The sequence below is a fragment of the Haemorhous mexicanus genome, chromosome 4 (genome assembly GCF_027477595.1).
Source record: "Haemorhous mexicanus isolate bHaeMex1 chromosome 4, bHaeMex1.pri, whole genome shotgun sequence".
Taxonomy (NCBI): domain Eukaryota; kingdom Metazoa; phylum Chordata; class Aves; order Passeriformes; family Fringillidae; genus Haemorhous; species Haemorhous mexicanus.
Genome location: NC_082344.1, coordinates 34,079,715 through 34,103,861, shown reverse-complemented (window position 1 = coordinate 34,103,861; position 24,147 = coordinate 34,079,715). Strand labels below are relative to the sequence as shown.

Sequence of the window (24,147 nt, the reverse complement as noted above, 5' to 3'; positions counted from 1 at the left end):
GGAAGACATGGGAAAGTGGGATGGAAAACCCACTTCAGTCCTGGCAGCAAGGGTGCGTCAACTCAAGGAGGGAAACACTAACCGAGAGAACTCCAGTAAAGTGAAGGTAGCCTCAACCTCCCATGACCGAGCTGCTGAGTATGATCCGTCAGATCCCCTTGAGGGTACCTCTACCATGTATGCCCAGGGAAGAAATAATAACCAGGGTTAGGGGGGCCCTGCCTCTAGCCAGGGAGAGGCACGGGAAAATCGGATTTTCTGGACGGTGTGGATCCGATGGCCTGGCACATCAGAACCACAAAGGTACGATGCTTTAGTGGATACTGGTGCACAGTGTACCCTGATACCATCGGGACATGTGGGGGCCGAACCTGTTTCCATTGCCGGGGTGACGGGGGGATCACAGCAATTGACCCTTTTGGAAGCTGAGATGAGCCTGACTGGGAAAGACTGGAAGAAACATCCTATTGTGACTGGCCCAGAGGCCCCATGTATTCTAGGCATAGACTTCCTCCGGAATGGCTATTACAAAGACCCAAAAGGACTCAGATGGGCTTTTGGCATAGCTGCTGTAGAGGCAGAGAACATTAAGCAGTTGAACACCTTGCCTGGACTGTCAGAAAACCCATCCGCAGTAGGACTCTTGAATGTGGAAGAGCAACGAGTGCCAATCGCCACCTCGACGGTGCACCGCCGGCAGTATCGGACGAATCGAGACGCCGTGATCCCCATCCACAAAATGATCCGTGAGCTGGAGAGCCAAGGGGTGGTCAGCAAGACTCACTCACCCTTTAACAGTCCCATCTGGCCTGTGCGCAAGTCTGACAAAGAATGGAGATTGACTGTGGACTATCGTGGCTTGAATGAAGTGACTCCACCACTGAGCGCTGCTGTGCCAGACATGCTGGAACTCCAGTACGAGCTGGAGTCCAAGGCAGCAAAGTGGTATGCCACCATTGACATTGCTAACGCGTTTTTCTCCATTCCTCTGGCAGCAGAGTGCAGGCCTCAGTTTGCTTTCACCTGGAGGGGCGTGCAGTACACCTGGAACCGACTGCCCCAGGGGTGGAAGCACAGCCCCACCATCTGCCATGGACTGATCCAGACTGCACTGGAAAAGGGTGAGGCCCCAGAACATCTGCAATACATCGATGACATCATTGTGTGGGGGAACACGGCAGTGGAAGTATTTGAGAAAGGAAAGAAAATCATCCAGATTCTGCTAGAAGCCGGTTGCGCCATCAAGAAGAACAAAGTCAAGGGACCTGCTCGAGAGATCCAGTTCCTGGGAGTAAAGTGGCAAGATGGACGGCGTCAGATTCCCATTGAGGTCATCAACAAGATCACAGCAATGTCTCCACCAACTAGCAAGAAGGAAACACAAGCTTTCCTGGGTGCCATAGGCTTTTGGAGGATGCACATTCCCGAGTACAGTCAGATCGTGAGCCCTCTTTACCTGGTCACCCGCAAGAAGAACGAGTTCCACTGGGGCCCTGAGCAGCAACAAGCTTTTGCCCAGATTAAGCAAGAAATTGCTCATGCTGTTGCCCTTGGCCCAGTCAGGATGGGACCAGAGGTAAAGAACGTACTCTACTCTGCAGCCGGGAACCATGGTTTGTCCTGGAGCCTTTGGCAGAAGGTGCCTGGGGAGACTCGAGGCCGACCACTGGGATTCTGGAGTCGAAGCTTCAGAGGGTCCGAAGCCAATTACACTCCCACAGAAAAGGAAATCTTGGCTGCCTACGAAGGAGTTCAAGCTGCCTCAGAGGTGATTGGCACGGAAGCACAACTCCTCCTGGCACCCCGACTACCGGTGCTGGGGTGGATGTTCAAAGGAAAGGCTCCCACCACCCACCATGCCACTGATGCTACATGGAGTAAATGGATTGCCCTCATCACACAGCGCACCCGTATTGGAAACCTGAATCGCCCTGGGATTTTAGAGATAATTACAAACTGGCCGGAAGGTGAAGATTTTGGTCTTTCTGATGAAGAGGAACAAGAGCAAGTAACACGTGCCGAAGAAGCTCCACCATACAACCAACTCCCAGCAGAGGAAACACGCTACGCTCTTTTCACTGACGGTTCCTGTCGCATCGTAGGGTTGAACCGGAAGTGGAAAGCAGCCGTATGGAGTCCCACACGACAGGTTGCTCAGGCTATCGAAGGAGAAGGTGGATCAAGTCAACTTGCTGAACTCAAAGCTGTTCAGCTAGCCCTGGACATTGCTGAGAGAGAGAAATGGCCAAGGCTCTATCTTTATACTGATTCGTGGATGGTAGCCAATGCTCTGTGGGGCTGGCTGGAAAGGTGGAAAAAGGCCAACTGGCAGCGTAAGGGAAAACCAATCTGGGCTGCTGAGGAATGGAAAGAAATTGCCGCTCGGTTGGAGAACCTACCTGTGAAAGTCCGCCACGTAGATGCCCACATCCCCAAGAGCCGGGCTAATGAGGAACATCGAAACAACGAACAGGTAGATCAGGCAGCAAAAATAGAGGTGTCGAAGATAGACTTAGATTGGCAACATAAGGGGGAGTTGTTCCTAGCTCGATGGGCCCACGATGCCTCAGGTCATCAAGGTAGAGATGCCACCTATAGGTGGGCACGAGACCGAGGAGTAGATTTAACCAAAGACAGTATTTCTCAGGTTATCCATGACTGTGAAACGTGTGCTGCCATCAAGCACGCCAAGAGAGTGAAGCCCCTGTGGTATGGTGGGCGGTGGTCCAAGTACAAGTATGGGGAGGCCTGGCAGATCGACTACATCACACTGCCCCAGACACGCCAAGGCAAGCGCTACGTGCTGACCATGGTGGAAGCCACCACGGGATGGTTGGAGACCCACCCTGTGCCTCACGCCACTGCCCGGAACACCATCCTGGGCCTGGAAAAGCAAGTGCTGTGGAGACATGGAACCCCTGAGAGAATTGAGTCGGACAATGGGACCCATTTCAAGAACGGCCTTATCAACACCTGGGCCAGGGAACATGGTATTGAATGGATATACCATATCCCCTACCATGCACCAGCTGCCGGGAAAGTTGAACGGTGCAATGGACTACTCAAGACTACCCTGAAGGCACTTGGTGGGGGGACTTTTAGAAATTGGGAGATGAACTTAGCAAAGGCCACCTGGATGGTCAACACCAGAGGGTCTATCAATCGAGCTGGTCCTGCCCAGTCTGAACCCCTGCACACTGTAGATGGAGATAAAGTCCCTGTTGTACACATGAAAGGTATTTTAGGAAAGACTGTTTGGATTACTCCCACCTCAGGCAAAGACAAACCCATCCGTGGAATTGTTTTTGCTCAAGGACCGGGTTACACTTGGTGGGTAATGCAGAAAGATGGAGAAAGCCGTTGTGTACCACAGGGAAACCTAGTCTTAAGTGAGAACTGTGTGTAAGGATTCATTGTGATGCAGATGGAAATAGAATAAGGGGTGGATTATGTTCTGGATTGCAAGGCAGGATGTATTCTATTACCATCTGTATGGCAGTTGTCTAGGTGTTAAGTGGGCAATTTCCCCTTATCTCTCTCCCTGCGAGATCACAATCACTCCTCCCTCAGCAGGGGGCATCCCGTGATAAGAGGCTATTGAATGTCACTGCATGGCTGATAAGAACTGTAACATCCCATTGTGAGATGCTCCGCCCAGAGGGAGGAGCCGAGCATTGCTATCCAGATATAATCAGGAGATTCTGACACACCAGCACAGCTTCTCCACTGGATTCACCAGAGGAACAGCAGCTGCTTCTTCTTCCACGGATCTGCGGAGGAAGAATCACCCTTTTTCTACAGGACCCCCTGCTCCAACAGAACCACACCTGACACCTCAGGAGGACTGCAGCCACTTTTCCAACTGGACTGCTGCCAGCACCCTGACCAACAGGGTGTCAGGTTGAGTTCTGACTCTGTCATTTTAGTGTACTGCATTGTTTTTATTTTATCATTTTATGGTTTTTCCCCCCCTTCCCTATTAAAGAACTGTTATTTCCTGCTCCCGTATTTTTTTTGCCTGAGAGCCCCTTAATTTAAAATTCATAGCAATTTGGAGGGGTGGGGAGGGTTTGCATTCTCCATTTCAGGGGAAGCTCCTGCCTTCTTTAGCAGGCACCTGTCTTATCCAAACCAAGACAGAGAGTTAACAGAAAGATTGCTTCCTAGCAGACTTCATAGCCCTGGAGATAACATTGTAACTGGAAAACAGAACTGAAAGTGGTGTTTGTAGGCTGCACCTACAGAAATTATCTTGTGTAGACAAGTGTACACATAAACACAAAGGAGTGTAAATTTATAAGAGCACATACAAACACATATATACATGAAGATGTATAAATATAGCAACAGAAAATATACATAAATTTTGCTATTTTTCAAATACTTAGTCAGACAATATGCCAAAGCATGGTATTTCACCACAAAATAATTGAATGTCTAAAATTTAATCAAGATCTAGACTTTCCCGTACCTTAACTCCAGCAAAACAAGCAACGGGGAACATGAAAATGTTGAGTTAGAGAAACCTAACATAATCCCCTCTGAGACAATTTCAGGTTCCCAAAAGAAATTCTAAAACACAAGAAATCCAAGCACTCAGTGTGGGGCTGACCACTTTAATGTGAACATCTGTATCTACCTGCTTGTCTAGACTCCCTTTGCAATCAGCGGAGAGCAATATGGTAATTCTAGGAGATACCTCGCGCTGAAGTAGAGAGATGAACTGCCTCTTATCCCTGTGATTTTCTTCACTGACTACAAAGGAAGGTAAGTACAGCTGTCAGACTCGCATGGCCCAGTGATTACATAAATATGCTCTGCAAGGCAGAAGAGCAAAACTTAAAACTGAGCCAGTCTGCAACACCATCTAGCCCACACATTACAAACACAGTCTGACATCCAAAAATAGAAGGCTTCGGATATTTCCGCAGGTAGGAAGAAAGGAAAGTGGTGGTGATCATGAAGAGAAAAACAAGCATTCCCAGGAAGAAATAGACACAGGGAAATACTGATTGAAGCCCATGGCATTTAATTTCATTTGAAACTTACAATGGCATTGTTAGAAACCAGTTGGGGAGAGTGGTAACAGGAGTAAAAAGTACAGAAATACCCTGCATTCAGCAAACTGTACTTAGAAAAGTATATGGAGTCCAACACGGTTTCCAAAGATCATGGTTATTGGCAAGGACTTTTAAGGACCAGACCACCAAATCACTGGAAAGTCTAAAACAGGCCATTTCCAGTTGGAAAAATGACAATTATCTCTATATAAAACAAAGTTTTAGTTTGTTTTAGTTACAGTTAAAAGAAAAATAAGAAAGAAAATATTTTTAGCAGCAAGAAACAGTGATATACTGCCTTTTGTGGAAATATGTTGAAATGGGGACTGCTGACTTTTATGACTTCAAGGCACCTTTCAAGTTTTCCCAAAACACCTCCTGCTGTTGTTGACCAGCAGGCCACTCCAGGTAGGTCTTTGTGTTCATGATCTTCCGCAGCTTGCAGAACCGCTTGGGAATGGCTTTGCTCTGGATGGGCTCCAGGAGGATGAGAATCGCCGCGTCGTTGTTCTCATCAAAGAGGCGGAAATGCGAGAAGTCCAGCTCGTATTTGCACCACTCGCTCCGCACAAAGTGCTCGGACAGCACAAAGAGCGTCTTGCGGCTCTTCTCAATGGAGTCGATGATGTTGTCCACGATCCACTTCCCCGGCACAAAGTCCCGCTTGTGCAGGCAGAGCCGGAAGGGAGGGCAGGCCTGCTCCAGCTCCCGCACCATGGTGTTCTCCACCCACTCGGAGTCATTCTCGCTGTAGGAGACAAAAGCGTCGTAGCAGACGTCCTTCGGCGGGGCGCGCTTGGGCTTCCGCTTGGCTCGCAGCCACGCCCACGTCATCCGCAGGTACCAGACCACGTGGTACTTGTAGCCGACGGCCACCAGCAGCAGGATGACCAGGAACACCAGGACGCAGATCAACGACACCACCAGGGACCTGTGGCACTCCATCAGGGAGAGGTGCACAGCGCCAACCTGCGCCCCTCTCACCGCCAGCGGAGAGTCACACACGTACTTGTCCGGCCACCCCACCAGCACCTGGGCTAGCCCGGCCTCGTGGTGGACGAAGGAGAGGAACTCACAGGAGCAGATGAAGTTGTTGTCACTGGCATCCAGCAGCTCCATTCTCCTGAAGGACTCAAACTCCTCCTTGGAGAAACTGTTCAGCTTGTTTCTTCTCACGGACAAGGACACTACGTTTGGAATGGGTGCGGCCCCCGGCAGCGTCTTCAGCTGGTTTCCTGTGAGGTACAGCTCTTTCAGAAATGGCAGCTGCAGTCCAAACTCCTTCAGGTTGTTTCCACTGACATCCAAAACCTCTAGCGTTCCAGGAATGCAGCTCGTTACTTTAGGAATCTGAGTGCTGGACAGGTTTAAATATTTCAGGAGTTTTGGCCAATCACAAGCATCTGGAATCTCACCAAAATTATTTTGGCTTATGTCAAGATTATTCAATTTGGGTAGACGAGATGCATACTTTGCAGTCAGTTCCAGAGATTTTAGAGAGTTCTGACTTAGATTTAAAGTTTGCAATGAAGGCCAGGAATCTTCACAGATTGTCTCATCTAAACGCTTATTTACAAGCAAATTATCATGAAAGTCCAGATACAGAAGTGATGAAAAATGTCTTGCAAGTTTGCAAGGTACCATGAAAACATTAGAGCTTGCGATAGTGAGTCTTTTCAGTTGGTTTATTTGTGACTCCATGCCTTCCAGGTTAAAAAACAAATGGAAATTCTGAATAAATACCTTTATTATCGTTATGGCTTCAACAAAACTTTGCCCACTCTTTGCAATTTCTTCAGTGTTCCACATTCCCTTGCCCTCAAGCACACAATTGATTGCTTCTAACTCTTTTAAAGAGGTGATTTCCTTCAGTGACACTATTGCTCGGCTGAGAGTTTGATCTGTGAAGAAAGCTTCTTTAAACGTAAGTTTTTGTATCCTAAAAGGACGCGTAGAATTCTGCACCAAGCTAGTTTTTTCAACTGGTAATTTGATTTCTGCCACTTCCAGCCAAGTGACAGAGTGCACAAGGTCCCTAAAAATTTCCAAGAATATATTACTATTTCTTATGTTTATGATCATGTGATTTATCTGCTTAATTGATTTCAAACTTCCCTGCTCATACTGACTGAGATTGCTACCATCAATCCACAACTTCTGCAGAAACTCAATGCCTTCAAAGCTCCCTTGCCTTATCACAGAGAACTGCGGGTTGCCCAGGTGGAGAGAGCTCAGGTTCCTAAGCCTAGAAAAGGGGGAGCTCTGCCCCAGGTCTCTGTAGGAATTGCCTTGAAGATGGAGGTGCTGGAGTGAAAAAAGGTGCCCAAACCACACAGGGGACAAGTGAGCCAAGCTGTTATTTGATAAATCCAAGAGCTCCAGTTTTCCCAGGGACTGAAAGGAGTCCTCATCTATGGAGCTGATTTCATTGGACTGCAGCAGCAGGGCTCTCAGGTTCACAGCCTGCTGCAGGTCCTGGGATTGGATGCGCTTTATCCTGTTGTGGGTCAGGTTTAACACTGTGATTTTGGCCGTGAGCCCAGGGGGAATGGATTCCAAGCCCATGGAGGAGCAGTTGCAAAGCTGACTGGCATCGCATGAAGGACAAGCCTGCTTCAGTGCTTGTTGCTCGGAGGGGCTTGCAGCTAAGACCATGTAGATGGCCAACACTTGCCAGGTGTGAGTAGTTCTTGATTTGTGTTTTGCTTGGATGGACATTTTGCTGTAGAAAACAGAAAAAAGAGAAGGTAGGGTCAAATTTTAATTTTGAACAGCAGCTGAAAACTCTTGAAATCCTGCACCATTTTTTTAGTAATCTCAGATTAATTTATTAAAATATGTTATCCTGTGATATCAATCTTCCTCTCCTACTTGACCTCCTCAGCCCTGCAGCCATAGTGTGTTTCTCATCCCTGGAGTATAACCATATCATTTGTCAAGGACCTTTCTTAGTATCCTGCTTTTCTATAGGCACGTTGGCTGTGGCTCTCACCTCTTTCATCTCTCACAATGCTTCCTCTCAGCAAAGAAGCTACAGCTGGATGTTTCAGCTCCAAATAGGGGAAGATGGTTAGATCATCGATGATCTGAACGAGGGGATCATTGAGTGCACACTCAGTTTGCAGAGAACACCAAGTTGGGTGGGAGTGTTGGTCTGCTGTAGGGTAAGGAGGCTCTACAGAGGCATCTGGATTGGATGGATCCATGGCCTGAGGCCAACTGGATGAGACTCAACAGAATGAAGTACCATGTGCTGCACTTGGGTCACAACAACCCCATGCAGCACTAAATGCTGTGGTCAGAGTGGCTGGAAAGCTGCCCAGCAGAAAAGGATCTGGAGGCACTGGTCAACAGGCAGCTGAATATGATCCAGTATATGTCCAGGGGGCCAAGAAGGCCAGTGGCATTCTGGCCTGTATCAGGAATAGTGTGACTAACAGGACCAGGGCAGTGATTGTCCCCATGTGCTCAGCACTGGTGAAGTCACACCTCAAATCCTGTGTTCAGTTCTGGGCCCCTCGCTTCAAGAGATACTGGAGCCTGTGCAGAGCAATGGAGCTGGGGAAGAGTCTAGACTGTAAGTCTTAAGAGAACCAGATGTGGGAGCTATAGTTGTTTAGCCTGGAGAAAATGGAGGCTCAGAGGCGACTTTATGATTCTCTACAACTGCCTGAAATGAGTCTGTAGTCAGTGGGGGTCAGTGTGGTGAGTGGGGGTCAGTCTCTCCTCCCAGGTAACAAGCCATAGGAAAAGAGGAAACAGCTTCAAGTTACACCAAGGGAAGTTTAGACTGGATATTAGGAAAAAACAAAAAATAAATCACAGAAAGGGCGGTCAAAGGACGGCACAGACTACCCAGGGAAGTGGTGGAGTCACCATTCCTGGAGGTATTTACAAGACAGGCAGACATGGTGCTTAGGGACATAGTTTAGTGGTAGGCTTGGCAGTATTTGGTTAATGGTTTGACTCAATGATCTTAAAGGCCTTTTTAAACCAAAGTGATTCCGTGATTCTATGATTAGAAATGCTCACAGCCCATGCAGCGTCAGCCTGCCCATTCTGTATGGCTACATGGCAGGCAGAAGCCCAAACAGAGCCTGCTCTCCCTCTCAGCCCTTCCAGTGGGCTGAGGCTTCCAACGGGACAAACTTTCCCGGAAGAGATCTGGGGGTCCCCTGCATGGACTCCAACTAGCCTCAGGGCTTCTAAAAGCAGAGCTCTTGCCACACCCTTTTGCACACTGTGTGAGCAATTTACATTCTTTACTGGAAAGGCAGAACAACCTGATATGAAATGGAGGCTATCAGACTTTTCTGTAAAACAACACCAGTAATAGATGGGATATAGATGTTTCTGTCACCCTATAAACAGTGGATGTAATTAGAACAATACTCATTTTAATGTTAAGAAGGGCTGTGTTTCCTGCCACAGGTGCCAAAGAACACTTCACCAAGTTCAACGGCAAACAGTTCCAGTAGTGCAGATGAACACTACCTGTAAACCCTGAATAAGCAGAGGTTAAGTACTTACCTTGTGTACTGCATGCTGTGTTTCAGTCTCCTCATCTGCTGGTCAAGGCATCTGAATGGTTACTTCATACCTGCAAGCACAACAAAAGCTGGAAATTTTTGGCAGGTCTGATGAGGTGACAGTCCCAAAGTGAGACAATATTTCAGCCTCAAAATTCTGTTCTCCTCAAACAAAACTTCATGTTCCCAGTTTCCCAGTGTCCTTTAACTAGGCAGCCAGTGAATCATACCAGTTTGCATCTCTTCTCTCTAGTGGTGGCTCCTCTGAGGAAACCATGGCTTCTGAAGAGTCCAGGATTGTCCAGCACGTATGGCTCACCCTTCAAACTCACATTTCAACCAATTCTACCATTGCTGCTGATCGGGGACGCAAAAAATGAGAACAGATTGTAGTTGAACTCTCTTCTTTGAAAGATAAAATTTAGTGTCAGTCTCTTCTTTTTGTCAGTCAACTCCCATCGCTGGAAAGGCTGATGCAACCATTTTGCGCAAGTCATTCTTTCACAACCACTTCCTCCACTATTAAGTGCAGAAATAGTTCCCAGGCAGAACTGCATTAACCTCCCTGTATCTCTACTTTGACACTTTTTATCTGGTAGGCATTGGGGGGTGTTCACTGCTGAGAAACAGAACATCTCAGCACAACCAACTTATGTAAGTTCTGTAAAATATTATCAATATATAGAGTGATGCATGTATTATATTAAGTGTTGGAGACAAATTGTTTAGTCAAGGAGAGTACTATAGAAACACTCAGCATCCTTTAATTTCCTAGGACACTACAGTCATATGTTGTCAACAGAAAATTAATAACAGGAATTATATTCTGTCTGAAGCACAAGACAGAGTCTGAAGCATAGTATCTCTCTGTAAACATCAAAGGCAATTTTGAGAGAGGAGGTTTGATGGCATTCATTTTAACCTGACTGAAGCAATACATGGTTGGTCAAATAGCCAAGCATGCTGTTTGCATAAAGGGGCAGGGAGTCGTCCTACCAGCTCTGAAAGGCAAGTCCATTAATTCAAATAACATTCCTATTGCAGTTACCATTTCTTTTCTGTGTTCAGAAATTGTCACCTTTTGCTGCCCTCTTGCACCAAGAAGTACCGCCCTGAGAGAAGACAGATGGACTGATTCCTGCCACTTGTCAGAGGGCCCACTGCAGCATCTGTGTGATTAAGGATGGCAAAGCCCACAGAGAGCCCAAATGCACCTCACAGCAACCTTCAGTCCCACTGCACTGACATTAGCATTGCATATTAGGTTAAGAGAAAAAGAAATTGGAAGACTGAGATACCCTTGTATTTTCTGACTACTACAGAGGATAGCTGATAAGCATAACATGGTAAAATAGAGGCAGAGCTGGGGGGCAGAGAGGAGAAGGGAAACAGTCTTTTAGTGAAAGGATGTCATCAACTTCCCCAAAGCCACCTCTTCCCTCTAGCAGCTGAAATGGTTCTTGCTCTTCATTCAATAGGGAAGACTTCCGTTTTCAAAATATTAACTCTGGGTTCAATGAGACTTGTTACTGTATATTTTTGTCTTCAAAACTGCACCTCTCTGATACAGTAAAAAAAGTTAGTTAATTTGAGAAGAGTTTTGGAGAAGGAGAGCATGTACATAATTCAGTGTGAAATGGGCACTCTCTTCTATCTGTTACAGCTTCATCACCACGCATTTGTGGAGAATTGACGTACATACCAGCTGTTTTTTCAGAAGCCACTATCTCCTAACATCCACACTCAGCCAGCTCTCATCACAGATGGATCTACACTGGGCCAGGTTTCTGGTTTCTCTCAGAAAGAGAGGACTGGTGTGACTATGCCACAGTTCATATACCAAGCAGTCTATTTCAGCAAGCTGCTTAAAATGCCAAGAAATGTGGGCGATTGTCAGGGTTTATCACATTATCCAGACTCAGGAAGGTTTGAGGATATGCAAAAATGCTCTCCACAAGCTGCTTCACACACACAGACAAGGTACCAGCCACCTGCCTCCCAGAGCATTAGCTTTCAAACTGAGGTGCAGCATGGCTCAAAACAACTTATTTTGAAATCAAGTACTCTAAAGTAGGAGAAAGCTTCTGTCTTTTAAGATAAGAATACTCTTCAACTGCTTTTCTCCAGAGTAATTGCATGTTTAGCATTGAACAAAGATGCCCCTTGTAGGTGCTCTCTCTCCTCTTTCAAGTTTAAGCTATGATTAACCTTCCTCTTTAATACTGTTTAAAACAAGTTTTAATGCCTCCACCTACACTATGTTTTCCTAAGAGAAGCACATGGTTCTGCAACAAAGCTGTGCTTTGTAACTGCAGATGTTCCAAGCAGAGACACTGCATGAGCTTTTACCAGCAGTAGATGGGGATTAGATAGAGATGTGGCAATTATGTTTGAAGCTGTCTTGCTTTAAATGTTCGCGTTTATCCAACAGCAGCACAAGCAGTATCCAAACTGGGCATGATGCACTCTTCAAGCACTTCCCGTTCCCAGTCTCACACGGAGGGATCCTGCATTCCCCACCCCTCCTCCTTCCTCTCTTTCCTCCCCTGTCAGTGTCCACATTGAGAGCTGCCTGTTGCTTTTCTGCTGAGGAAGTACAAGTGAGCAGTGCAGAAGGGACCTAACCCAGGTCCCAGATTCCTGCCTCAAAGACAAAGCAGAAGCAGTAGAAAAGGAAGGGAGAAATGAAACTGTTGACCAGCCTGTGATGCAAGCAGAAAGCACACTTTCCAAATCTTCGTAAACAGCACAAAACTGCTTCCTCATACTTACCACTAGTAACCAGGATGTGCCAGTATGTCAGCTTGGCTGCAGCAGTGTCAGGCAGGCTGAACCTGGGATGCTCTTACCCTAAGTGCCCCCAGAAAACGATGGCAAGGAAAAGCCAAAAGTCAAATCTGTCCTTGCAGTCTTTGGAGCAGGAGGTATAATACTCATGTAATTGAAAGCAGAATGGCTTGGCATCCTTTCATGGTCCTGGGAATAGATTCTTTGCGTGCACTGCTGGTGCCTGTGCTTTAATCTGTCTTGCAGAGCTTCAGGTATTCAACTTCAAGCTACAACAAAAAGGTACACGATAACCAAAATAAACCATTTTAACTGCTGTGTTCCGTATCAGGCCTACCCTGCCAGCTGCTCAATCCTCTGGTTAGATATTCAGACTGGAAGTTTAAATGCAAAGGACCCAATTACTTTTGTTTTTCTTCTGGGCAATCCTGCAGTTGTGGCAGAGCATGATAATGATATAACTGGTTAGTCATTCAGCAGCCAGCCTACAGCACTGCCTCTGCCAAGGAAGCAGAGTTGTGTTGTGGATTTATTTTTGTCATATCCTTCCTGAAAGCTTTCAGTCAGAAAAACACAACATTGATTTTCTACCTTAACTGAGGAGCATCTTGCAGGGAAGTTTGCATGCAAAGACACCGATATGGGAAGTTTCATTTTTCTAGAGTGGTTGTAACAGCATGGCTCAACAACAGAAAACATGTAATTTCTGCCAAAATATTTCTGGTGAGTTCTTGACTCCCAAGGAAACTGCTTCAACAGGAAACAGCCTACATGCAAGGCAAAGCTGGACAACACAGTTCCTTTCTTACCTTACACTTTAGGTACACTGAAAAAACTTGTTTCTTACAGGAATACTAGGATATACAGTAAATATATCTTTTCCAGTAATACTCAGTGGGAAAAAAGGCAAGTTTTAACACCCTATTTTGAAGACCACCGTGACAAACACACAAAATCCTGTTATCAAGACAGAGAGATTTGTTACTCCAAGATGAGAACTCTGAGACAGCTCACATGGTACTGGGAGCTCAGTGTTTAACCCAAATGTGCTTGGGCAGGTGGGCTCCCAGCTTGCTGCTGCTGGGGATCCATCCCCTAAAAGCAGACATAATCTGGAAATCATATTTTCTGCAATTTTCATAATGTTGATTGGTACAACATCATCAATGTACAAAGCTGGTTCTTAAGCTTCTTTAGAGGTCTTCAGGAAATACTTCTGTGTAGCTTTCTCAAGTACCACTCACACAGTGTTTTGAACTAACTATTTTCTTTGCTCTACATCTATCTCACTCTTTTGTGTTGCTCAGTTTGCTTTGCTGTATCCTAGGCTGTTTGACCTACAAGTCATCCAATATGGGCTGCCCAGAATGGTGTTTGGACACCTAAGCCATATTTCCAGTTTTTAAAAGAAGAGGTGCTATTCCTGTTTCCAAACAAAGATTTTGCAGGATTTTGGACGGAGCCACAGACACTTATGGCTATGGGCTCCTAGCACAAGCTGCAATACCAGGGGGGCAGGGTTGGGAACAGAGAGGAATGGGATCTCTTACACTCGTTGTTTGGACAGCTTCTGCTTCATTTCATCTCACCAGGAGAGAAAATACCCTGTCACAGCCCACCGGGTGCAAGTCTTCACTGGCAGGCTCTTGTGAGGAAGTTGGGGTTTAACATCCTGGCACCAGAATTTCCCATAAGGAGGAAAAAAGCTTTGCTCAGCTCCAAGTAAAAGCTCCTCCAAGAGAGGTTGGGCAAAGGGACATGCATGTTAGTGCATTCCAGTGTGGGAAGGTCCAGCAAACCTAGTCTTGCCTCATTCAGAGGAATGCACGGACATTTTTTGTGCTGGAATGCACGGACATTTTTTGTGCTTATGCCTAACTAGTGCCAATAGACTGAAAAAAGTAGTTTTTTTTTTTCCTCTTTTGTTTTGGGGTTTTTGTTTCTTGGGGTTTTTTTAATAGAAGGGAAACATTCCTGGGAACGGGACCAAGTCATTGCAGAACCAGTTAGAGTTTGTTTCCTGTATGGAGGTGGAAAGCACTTTGCTGGGATGCAGAAATACATATTTAACTGCTTGTTATACAGTAGGAAAAAAACCAGTGTTTAACAGTTGGGCAAGAATCTGAGCAGGAAATGAAGCAGATCATTATCATGTACCATAAAAATATCAAGATTTTTGTATTTGTTCCAAAAAAGATAATGCCAGGATGTATTTTGCACAGGTAGTTCAGGCTTTGTATTCAGCTGCTGACTCCTCCTGTATCTGATGCTATGAAATATTTTAGACATGACAGTGGATTTCAGAAAGAGAAAACTAGGCAATTCCAAATCTTTTTTTCTCAGCTATTCAAGACTTCAGAAGTTCTTTCTTCAGTGTATCTACTTTTCTGGATTTATAGCCTATCAGTATGCCACATTTCTTATAAATACAAAAATATCTAAGGTATTACTTCCTAGGTTTTTTCACTTAGTGTAAAAACAACAAAAGTTTTGTGAGTCTCTTGCAGGGATTGTTTCTATTGTCTTCTTTTGCAATTGTATAATTTTTAAACAAACTTTTTAGAAGCTTGACTTCAACCGAGTTGTAAACATGCGTGAAAACATAATTTTTACTGAAAATGAAAAGCCTGATCATAAAAAGCTGTCAGTAAGTATTTTAAATGTGTGTGTGGTTTCTGATAGGGCATAGGGCCACCAAACCATCTTCAAATAATAAGTTATTTCCAATATTGGACCATTCTCTGACTTTCTGAATTTGAACCTGATTGAAAACAGACAGTCCAAGCTGATTTTCAAGCACACATTTAGCTATTTTAATCATTCTTTCTAAATTATCCTCAGATTGCATTTCTGGCTCTTCTGTAAGTTTTCTTGACTGTAACAGTACCAGCTTAGTAATGACAGATTCAGAAAAGACCATGTAACTTGTGCCTGTGCTGCCAGATGCCTTTTTGTCTGCATTAGTGTCTACAGAAAGAAACACACACCATACCCGATGATCAGCCTCAAAACCAAGGCATTTTCTACTGCTGTGAAGTACCTATATTTACAAACTTTGAGCTGAATGCCTCTCTAACATCCCAGTAAGTTACATGGATGTGCCAGGAAGAGCATGGCAGTGCTGTGGCAATGCAAATGAGGGTTGTAGCAATGCCAAAAAGACTAGTGTATATCTCAGTAAGTAGGGAAAGCATGGTAACTCATGCTTTCAAGTAATTTTCTCTGCAATTCACAGCTTTTGGACAGAAGAGTTGTCAAAGGAATAGGAATCAGATAAAACATAGTTAAAAAACCAGCAAATAACAACCAAATTCCATCTCCATAGCTGAAACTACATAGCTCCACAGCTAGATCTCCACAGTTCTGAACTACAAGACCAGAATTAGCTGGTTGAGAAATAGCCAGCTAAATAGAATTTGTCTACCTTACATCTGCATAGGAAAGAACATCAAATTAGATGCACTCTCCTACCTTGTATCAATTCTGATTACAGTCCTCCAATGCTTAACTCACCATGAAGTTTGCACCTGTGGGCACAAGAAGATCTTTGTTTCTTTGGGTCCGATGTCTGCCCAACAGACTGGCCACCTGGTTTGTTTTCAGCTTATAGCTTACACTAGTGTCAGCATAAATATTCTTTTCTATTTATAGAAATTATGTTACATTTACACTTCTTTCATGTGCTATTTTTATGACATCATTTAAAATTAATTTCCTGAATGTTCCATGATTAATAGTGTCAACAAATTTCTCTAAATTCTGTTCTTTGGAGTACTTTATTTCTCTGGGGCTCATTCCTTGAACTCTTTGTTCCCAGCTCACATCTGTGACTGAAAGGCCAGGCAGAACATACTGAGATGTACAACCCTCTACTGAGAGGCATCTTTCTTGCTGATCTCTCTGGTGCCTCCATGTTTGCCTCTGACAGTGTCCTCTCTGATATTTGCAAGGCCTTCCAGTTGAACAGAATTTTTCAAGAGTCACTAACAAAAATGCAATAAGTAATGGGAGAAGGGGTGGATAAAGTAAAGGTTGGCTGGACTCTTCTCCCCTACTGTTCAGTGGTCTAAATTTTTCTGTAAAAAAAGCATTTCTCATACTTCTCACGATGAAGCCTGTGAATGAGTTTGGCTTGTTCCCTGTTTCTGCAGGTGGAAAAATCCTGCCTCCAGGCTGGGCAGCCCTTTCCTTTTCGGGGGGAACTCAGCAAGGAGCTGGCAAGCTGGTTTGCTGGACAAGAAATCTGTGAGCTCATAACTTCTCACTGAATAACAGGACAACATTGATACCAGAAATTCAGGCAGGGTGAGTCAGGTCTGCAACTGGATTAAGGGAGAAGGGAACGTTTCCATGCGTGTTGGCTCCTCATGTCGAAACAGTCTGACATCTGTGAAGGAACTGCTTTGTTCTCCCCTCTGCTTTTTACTCCTTGCAGGAAGGCCCCAAATAAATGCCCCATCCCCCAGGAATGCCACCAGTCATAAAATAATCCCTCTCCAATTGCTCTCCATAACTCTGCTGGCACAGTGACGACTGCACACTCTGCCAGAGTTAACAAGCAGGCACATTAATCCCCTCTCTTGCTAGAGAGTCTTTCCAGACCTGCCTCAGCTTTCTGTCAGTTGCTGTGCATGGAGGCAGGTTTGTTCCAGGATGATTCCTTGCAGGCATATTTGCAGAAGAATGCCAAGTGTGCACCTAATCTGAAACGACTGAAGCCCTTGGAGGCATGGGACCAGCTGTGCCGTGAGGCTGGCTCTTTCATTTGCAATTTTTCATTCGTGTGGTTTACTTTGGCTGCTCGTCTTTGGTAAACATTGTTCAACACTGAAACCAGGAAATACCCAAAATAAATAAAGAAATGGACAATGATTAATAGACCTTGCTTTGTCTTTCCAAGGATCTGCCTAACTCAGGCCAAAGTCTTGCCATCCAAAGAGGAGTAAAACCTCCCTGGGAACCTATCAGGAGTGAAGGACACCTCTAGAAGGGAAGGAAGGAATGTATGGGGAAGCTGCTGGTCTCATGCAGCCACACCAGGGCTGGCTCAGCAAGCCTTTGGAAATCGCAGGCAGAACAAGAGCCTCACCCAGTTGCCCTGGAGGCATGGGGAAGTGGGAAGCTCACCATGGTGCCTCAGAGCTGGTTTGTCCTAAAGAGCATGCACTTCCCACTCCAGAGTTTAGCCAGGGTTTTCCTTCCCCTCCAACCTTTGCTTTTTCCTATGACTTCTGGTGTGCAAGAAAACAGCTTTGCAGATAAAGCCACACCTTTAGCAGTGCAGGTGCTCTGCAATTAGATGAACTCTTAACACATTTTCAAGGGAAAATCAGACAGTGAACCTACTGAGGCACTGCAGTGCCACCTGTCTGGGAGCGGGGCATGCTTGCTCCCTCTCCTCCAGGGTGGAAAGTCAGAAGGGCAACAAGATCCTCTAATTCCCTGTCCCCACCAGTGGGGAAGCAGCTGAGAGCTGGGTCCCTACAATAGCATACATCCAATCTACCCTACACACTTGCAGGTAGCAGGACAAGACTGCTCCTGCACACAGAGGGACTGGCTTTGCCTGGCTCTGGGAAGCCGTAACCTTCTGTTCAAGAGGCCTATGGCAGAAGGAAATCACTGAGACAAGCTATCACCACTGCTCCTTTTCCTGTAAAAAAGCAGGACAACAAGGAAATTCAGGGAAGATACACCATGACTGCTCCAGTTCCATAGCAGAGAGAGGGGAATATTTTTTTATGTGCTCCATAAACCTCTGTAAATGCTGCTATAGCTGAGACACAGAACAAAAGGAGGTTCTTCTTCTGGACAAGCTTTGTGAAGGAGCTTTGTGATTAGGAACTGGATTAAACCTTGCAGAAAATGTGGGCGAAGAAGATATGAGTGAATGCTTAACCACAGGATACTGTCAGAGATGGATGACATTGTCAGAGCACCAGCTGTGCTGAGACATGTCAGAGCATACTCAGGAGCAGACACAGAAATCCAACAGGAATTATGCTATCCAAACTCCAGGGTGCCCAGATACCACTGTCAGTTGAATATGGGACATCCAAGAACTAAATGCTAAGTGCTTTTGTGTCTAAAGAGGCAGCAGGATCTCAAATTTTGACCAAGTCTCTCTCTTGCTTGTGGTAGGACTGTTTTCTAATTCTTAAAGCTCTACACAAATGTTGCTGACTATGACTTGCTGATATCTACTACAACCTATGCCTACCCACCAAAAGAGAGCTGACATTCTTTCCTTCTCCTTTTCTTTCAGGAGAAACATAAAGTCTAATGGGAAAGATGAAAATCAAGGGGAAAAAATCCCTGCCACAAGCTTTTTGCCTAATTTTTTGAGGTGACATTGACATTCAGCTTCCATATATAGAGCTTCTAGAAACTCAACTCCAGGCTGTTTTGATGGGGAATGCAGGGGAAGGGTACCATTACCAGATCCAGAGATTTCACAAGTGTGTTTATATTTCCATCTCCACTGCCAAAACGACACTTTTCAATCAAGCTAAGTAAAAGGTTAGACTTTTTAAAACCAACCATTCACATAACACACAAACCAGGGAAACAAAAGAGAAGCCTATGTCCTGGGAAGGCGAGTTTCAGTAAGGTAAAAGGTGCCAAGAGTCCTGGCACACACAGCAGCATTCCCCTCCCCTGGCACAGGGTTTGGCACTCAGAGCAGAGCAGCAAGGCACCAGAGAGAGACAGACTGTAAAGCAGTGTGCAGTGTTTGTAGAAAGCAGAAGCAGCTGTTGTGCAGACAAACTAATCAAAGTCAGCATCTTGCACAAGGGCAAGCATTAGCTCAGCTGTAACTCCACAGTCTGGACTCCAAAAGGTTTATTCCAGCTTGTGACAAATGGCCTCCTCTGCCATCAGAATAAATTGTACAACTGGAAAACAGTTTTTAGAATCAATTGTACAGCTGAGGCTAGTTTTTGGAGTTTGCAGCAGCTGGCACACAGCATTTCCACCTGCTGCTAGGCAGTGCTGCAGCTCCCATGGGTTCAGTCATCTTACTCATCACACATACAACCTGTCTGAGAGACTGTGCTGCAGTGCAGAGCCTGCCTGTGCAAATCTGTGTTGGGCATGCTATGTCTGTCTTCTGCCTGTATTTTCTAGGAATTAGTACAGATACTCATGAGTAAGCAGACTGATCTAAACTGCAGTAGATGCTGACATACTCAGACACTTAAGGAGACCTGGGAGGCTCCAGAAGCTTCCTCTCAGGAAATGCTTCCTTACCAGGCTCTCTCTTGGATCCCAGACTTGCAGACTTCTCTTAATACCTGCAGCATGTTTGAGGCAACACTGGGTCCACAGTAGTAGTAATAAAAATGATAATAAAAAACCTCAACCAGAGCAGGAATTAGGCATTATTCACTGCAGGAGTACAGGGGGGAGTTTGAAATTGGCAAGTTCAGTTCCATTACTGTAAGGATACATTCAGTCTGGCATCTATTGGAACACATGGGTGTGTATGCCTGGCAAGTGCTTTAAAGTTGTTGTTTTGATCTTTGCTAAGATAAAACTGTAATACTTAGTAGGCATTTGAGAACATTAGTTACTGGACTAGTTAAAAACCACTTTACCTCTTGAAATTGATGCCATCTGTTTCCTATTTTTATTCACAGAAATCAAAACTTAGTTTTTTGAGGACTTGTCTAACAAACTCTCTATATGAAATATGAGTGATGGTCTGCCCAAGACAGCTGAACTTCTGCTTGACAGGTTCACTGATGGGGCTGTTCAATTGATATATGACTATTCAGACAAGAGGAAGCAAGGAGAAGGACAGAACAAAGGCCATGTCCTTTAGCTCACCCCTCAGATCAGCTCTTCAGAAAGAATAATACTGTCTTGGTAAGATTTCAGGTTTCTCTGTTGCAGGAAATGGCACATGAGCTTCTTGCAACCAAAATCAAACCTGCAGCTTACTGAGCATCAGTCATGTCCACCATTCTGGAAGATGCATCCAGGCTTACATTTTACTAATTAAAAAAAAATAAATATTTTATATTCACTTAAGGATTGTGAAGCATTTGTATAAGCCATTATTTGGTCCTCAACTAACTGTCATTTATCGCTACTTAAACAGAATTGTTATTAAAAACCTTTCAAGTAAATAGAAAGATTACTTTCTTTAAACAAATCCAAACAAATCCTCCACCACACATATGCAGTTCATCTATAAAAGGCACAAAGTTATCTCTCCTTAATGCTATTGTGAATTGAGGGCAATCACCAGCTGCACATTGCTGTAGGATATCAAAATGGGTCATGAAATTCAGCTACCACAAGAGAAACTCATAATAAACTCATAATCTTGGCAGTGAACTTCACTCAGAAGGCAAAAGTACTTACAGACAGGAAAAGTTGGTGTCACTGTGAGCTTAGCAGGCTGTCCACCTCTGGGCATTTCCATCAGGTCTGTGTGTTCCAGATTTCTGCTTACCATCAGGAGCATCCCACCCTGCAAGCCACGGATGGCTCAGGCCAGGCCAGGCCAAACTGTGATGCTCAAGACTGCAACCAAAAGCAAAAGCAAACCCTGCAAGCTGGGAGAGGGAGACCAGCTGCACTTGGTGTGATGTGTGAGTGGTGAAAGTGATAGCAAAGTGTCAGGAGAAAATTGCTCAACCACATCTGTGCTCACCAGAGGGCCGGTGTGGGAAAATTAGACAGCTGAACCTTGATTAAGCAAAAGACACCTATGGATTTCTAGCAGCCCTGGAAAGTGCAGCGACATACAGATGGGAAAAAATGAAACTTGGTTTGTGAAGTCATTTGGCAAATGCATGAACTGTACACAGTGCTAACAGGGAGAGCCGGAAGTCAAACACGGTGAATGCCCCATGTCCTTAGCCAACAGGAGGGACCGCAAGGTGCCTAACTGATACAATAACCAAAGGATTAATCTGGGATTAAGCAGAGGCTTTTACCAACAGAAGTAGGGCTGGCATCTCCTCTGATTAACAGCTGCTTGCTTGTTTGCAGAGGGACTGATCGACCTGCAGACAGTTCTGGAAAGAGCTGATCAATATGAAACTGCCACTGAGCTCCAGGAGCCATTCACACCACAGGCTGTGGGTTGTGTGGCTGAAAAGTGTGGGGGAAGTCGAGGAGGAGCAAGGGCTTCCCACTCTCGTTTGGAAACAAGGCAGCAATGAAGTCATTTCCTGTTCCCTCACAAGGGCCATGTGCCCTGTCCAGGATGTACCAGTGCCATGGTGAGATGGGCTGGAGGCAGAATGAGCCAGCCTGCCTGCAAGCAGCGGGAGGAACACTGCTGGTATGCCTTTCATATGCCTTTCTCATACGAATGCAGCTGATAAGAGAGCAACAAACTCCACTGTCTCACAGGTCTGAGGAAAGTGGCGGGAATGGTACAGCATTTCCTGACATTTCTGCAAGCTTCCCTTATCATCTTCAACATCTGGATGGCACTGTTCAGCATTTCCTGCACCACACTGCAAATCACCTTTCATCTAACAAGGCTGTGTTCAGTGAATGAAGTGAAATATTTTTCTCACTAAATCAGAACCAGCAGGGGTAGCAGGTTCTTGTAAGGCACTGTGCACTGCTGCAGCACTCCATCATTGCATGAGAAGGAGGTTATTTCCAATTTTGAGATAGCCCTGCACTGTCATTGAGGTTTATTTCTAATACTGAAATAGCACCTGCTGATGCCCAGCCCAGGGAAGGCAGCCCACCTTCCATGTTGCTGTCTCTGAGAGCTGGAGCAGGGTCCAGGCATAGGCTCCCTACACATCTGTGCTAACAAAGACATGTGAAAGCATTAGCTTCCTTCACAAACTGTACATCCAGTCAAGATTAAAACCAAATGGCTCTTAGCAAATGGAGCACTTTTCCAGAGTGGCTGGAGAAGAGGTCTAGCACAGCCTGTCAGCCCATGGGCATAGCAGTCATAACCCAGAGCACGGCAGGGACAGTCATGGGTGTGATCTGTTGCCTTCTCAAAATCCCCACACAAGAGCCGAATTTACTGAAGAGTAAATTTTTGGTCACTCACGAGGGTGACGTTGTCCTTCCAAGAGACACGAACACTTGGGCTCAGTTGCAAGCCAAGCCTGGCTGCTGGCAATTTAGCTGACAGTGACTAATCATGCTAGATGGTCCACAACAGCCAGAGAAGTTCATCTGGCAGTAGTTTGTACACTGGGCAGGTCCTGCATTCCAAGCCAGCGTGGTCCCTGCATGTGCAGGTTGCTGGCAGCCTCCAAGCAATAAAATCTGCAGAGAGGTGCAGGGGCCCATGTGGAATCACCCAGACCCCCACCACCTCTAAACAAGGCTGCTAAAAACCCAAATAGCCCAGGGAGTAACATCCACATACAACAAGGGGAAAAATCCTTCAGAGCAACCCCAGGGGTAGAAGAGGTTTGAGGGATTGTGCTGCTGTTGTTGCTGAAGAACTCAGTAGGAGATGAAGCAGAGCAGAAAAAGCAAGCTGTACAGTGTGTGGCCCACAGTTCCGAAGGAGGTGTTTTTGTCAAGCTGGCACAGACAGACTTTGCAGAGAAACCCACTGGAGAGATGGAGGGAGGAACAGCAAGATTCAGTTTCAGCAGGCCCGGAATGCCTATGTCCACACATTAGTAGTGAGCTGCAGAGGTGGGTGCAAGCCCCCAGGACCTCAGTTGCAAGACCACCTTGTAGGGCTGGGACAACAAATCCTCTCCCATGCTCTGTTCTTCCACAGTGTTCACCCACTGTCTTTCACTCCTCCACACCCTCAGCTTGCAGAGGAAGCATCGCTGGGATGTGCCCAGCAAAGCCTCTTCCCATGCAGGACTTGGCAACTGCCCCAAGCAATACCAGGGACCTCCTTCTCCTGCTGGGACACCAACCTCTGCCAGAAAGGCAGGGTGAGTGCTGCACTGCATAGGGACAGAGTATGGCCAGGCAGCACCCAAGCAGTCCTTGGGTGGAGTGAGCCTTCACTCCACCCAAGTGTGTTGCATAAGAACAGGTCAGGGAGACTGAATAACAGGGAAGTTGTTGTCCATAGAAGTGGTCAGGGAGACTGAACAACAGGACGGGGCAATCAAAGGCAGAAGCAAAACACGCCCATAGTGACAGGGAAGTGCCACTGTGCACATTTTCCAGTAACTGCTGAAAGCAAAGCAAGTATGTGAAAAGGGCAAAAACATGGAGGTGACTCAGTGACTAAGAAAAATAAACATTGGGTGTTTCACAAGAATGAAAGGGAAGAAAACAAATGCCATAAAGCAACACCCAACCTACCACTGTAAATATCAGCCAGGAGCTCACCTGGTAGGACGGCTCTGCAGGAACCTGTGGTGCTGTGAAGGCCATGACTTCCCAGGACTCACCAAGGCTTCTCCAGAGGCAGAAAGAAGTTGGTTGATGGAGCTGCAGGCACTGCCAGCTCTAGTGTAGGTGGTGGAAACCTCCCTTGCTTCCTCCCCTTCTGCTCTCTTCAGAAGATTAATAGCTCTCCAGTGAGCTCACCTGCCTCCCAGCAATCAGATCTCTCACCTGCCCTCAGAGCCCTCAGGCTCATTCTGCCAGTGCTGGTCATTGCTCCTCCAAGCAGCTGGAACAGTCCTGCACACCCAGCTCCAGCTGCAGGAGCTGCAGGACACATCTGCCACTTGCCACCGTACCTGTGACAAACTCAGATGAGCAAACCACGACGGTGCTCCCCGTGCGGGCCAGCCTCAGGGACAGCCCTGTCCCCGCAGCTCGGAGCCCCGCAGGCGGTACTTGCGGCTCGGCCT

General features: G+C 45.9%; 1 protein-coding gene across 7 annotated transcripts; it reads right to left on the bottom strand.

Annotated features, from left to right (window-relative positions):
* Positions 1-5,006: 5,006 nt before the first annotated feature.
* On the bottom strand, positions 5,007-23,696 carry LOC132326362 (toll-like receptor 2 type-1). Of its 7 annotated transcripts, none has more exons than XM_059844413.1 (4): positions 23,678-23,694; positions 12,362-12,645; positions 9,591-9,660; positions 5,007-7,782 (listed from the first exon to the last, which is right to left on the bottom strand). In XM_059844413.1, exons 3-4 carry the CDS (start codon positions 9,623-9,625, stop codon positions 5,397-5,399), a joined length of 2,421 nt encoding a protein of 806 aa, XP_059700396.1. In that variant the 5' UTR covers positions 9,626-9,660; positions 12,362-12,645; positions 23,678-23,694; the 3' UTR covers positions 5,007-5,396. The 7 variants fall into 7 exon arrangements, with proteins under 7 accessions (XP_059700396.1, XP_059700395.1, XP_059700398.1 ...); XM_059844412.1 differs by lacking the exon at positions 23,678-23,694 and adding an exon at positions 20,747-21,038; XM_059844415.1 differs by lacking the exon at positions 12,362-12,645 and having other exon boundaries at positions 23,678-23,696.
* Positions 23,697-24,147: the final 451 nt, after the last annotated feature.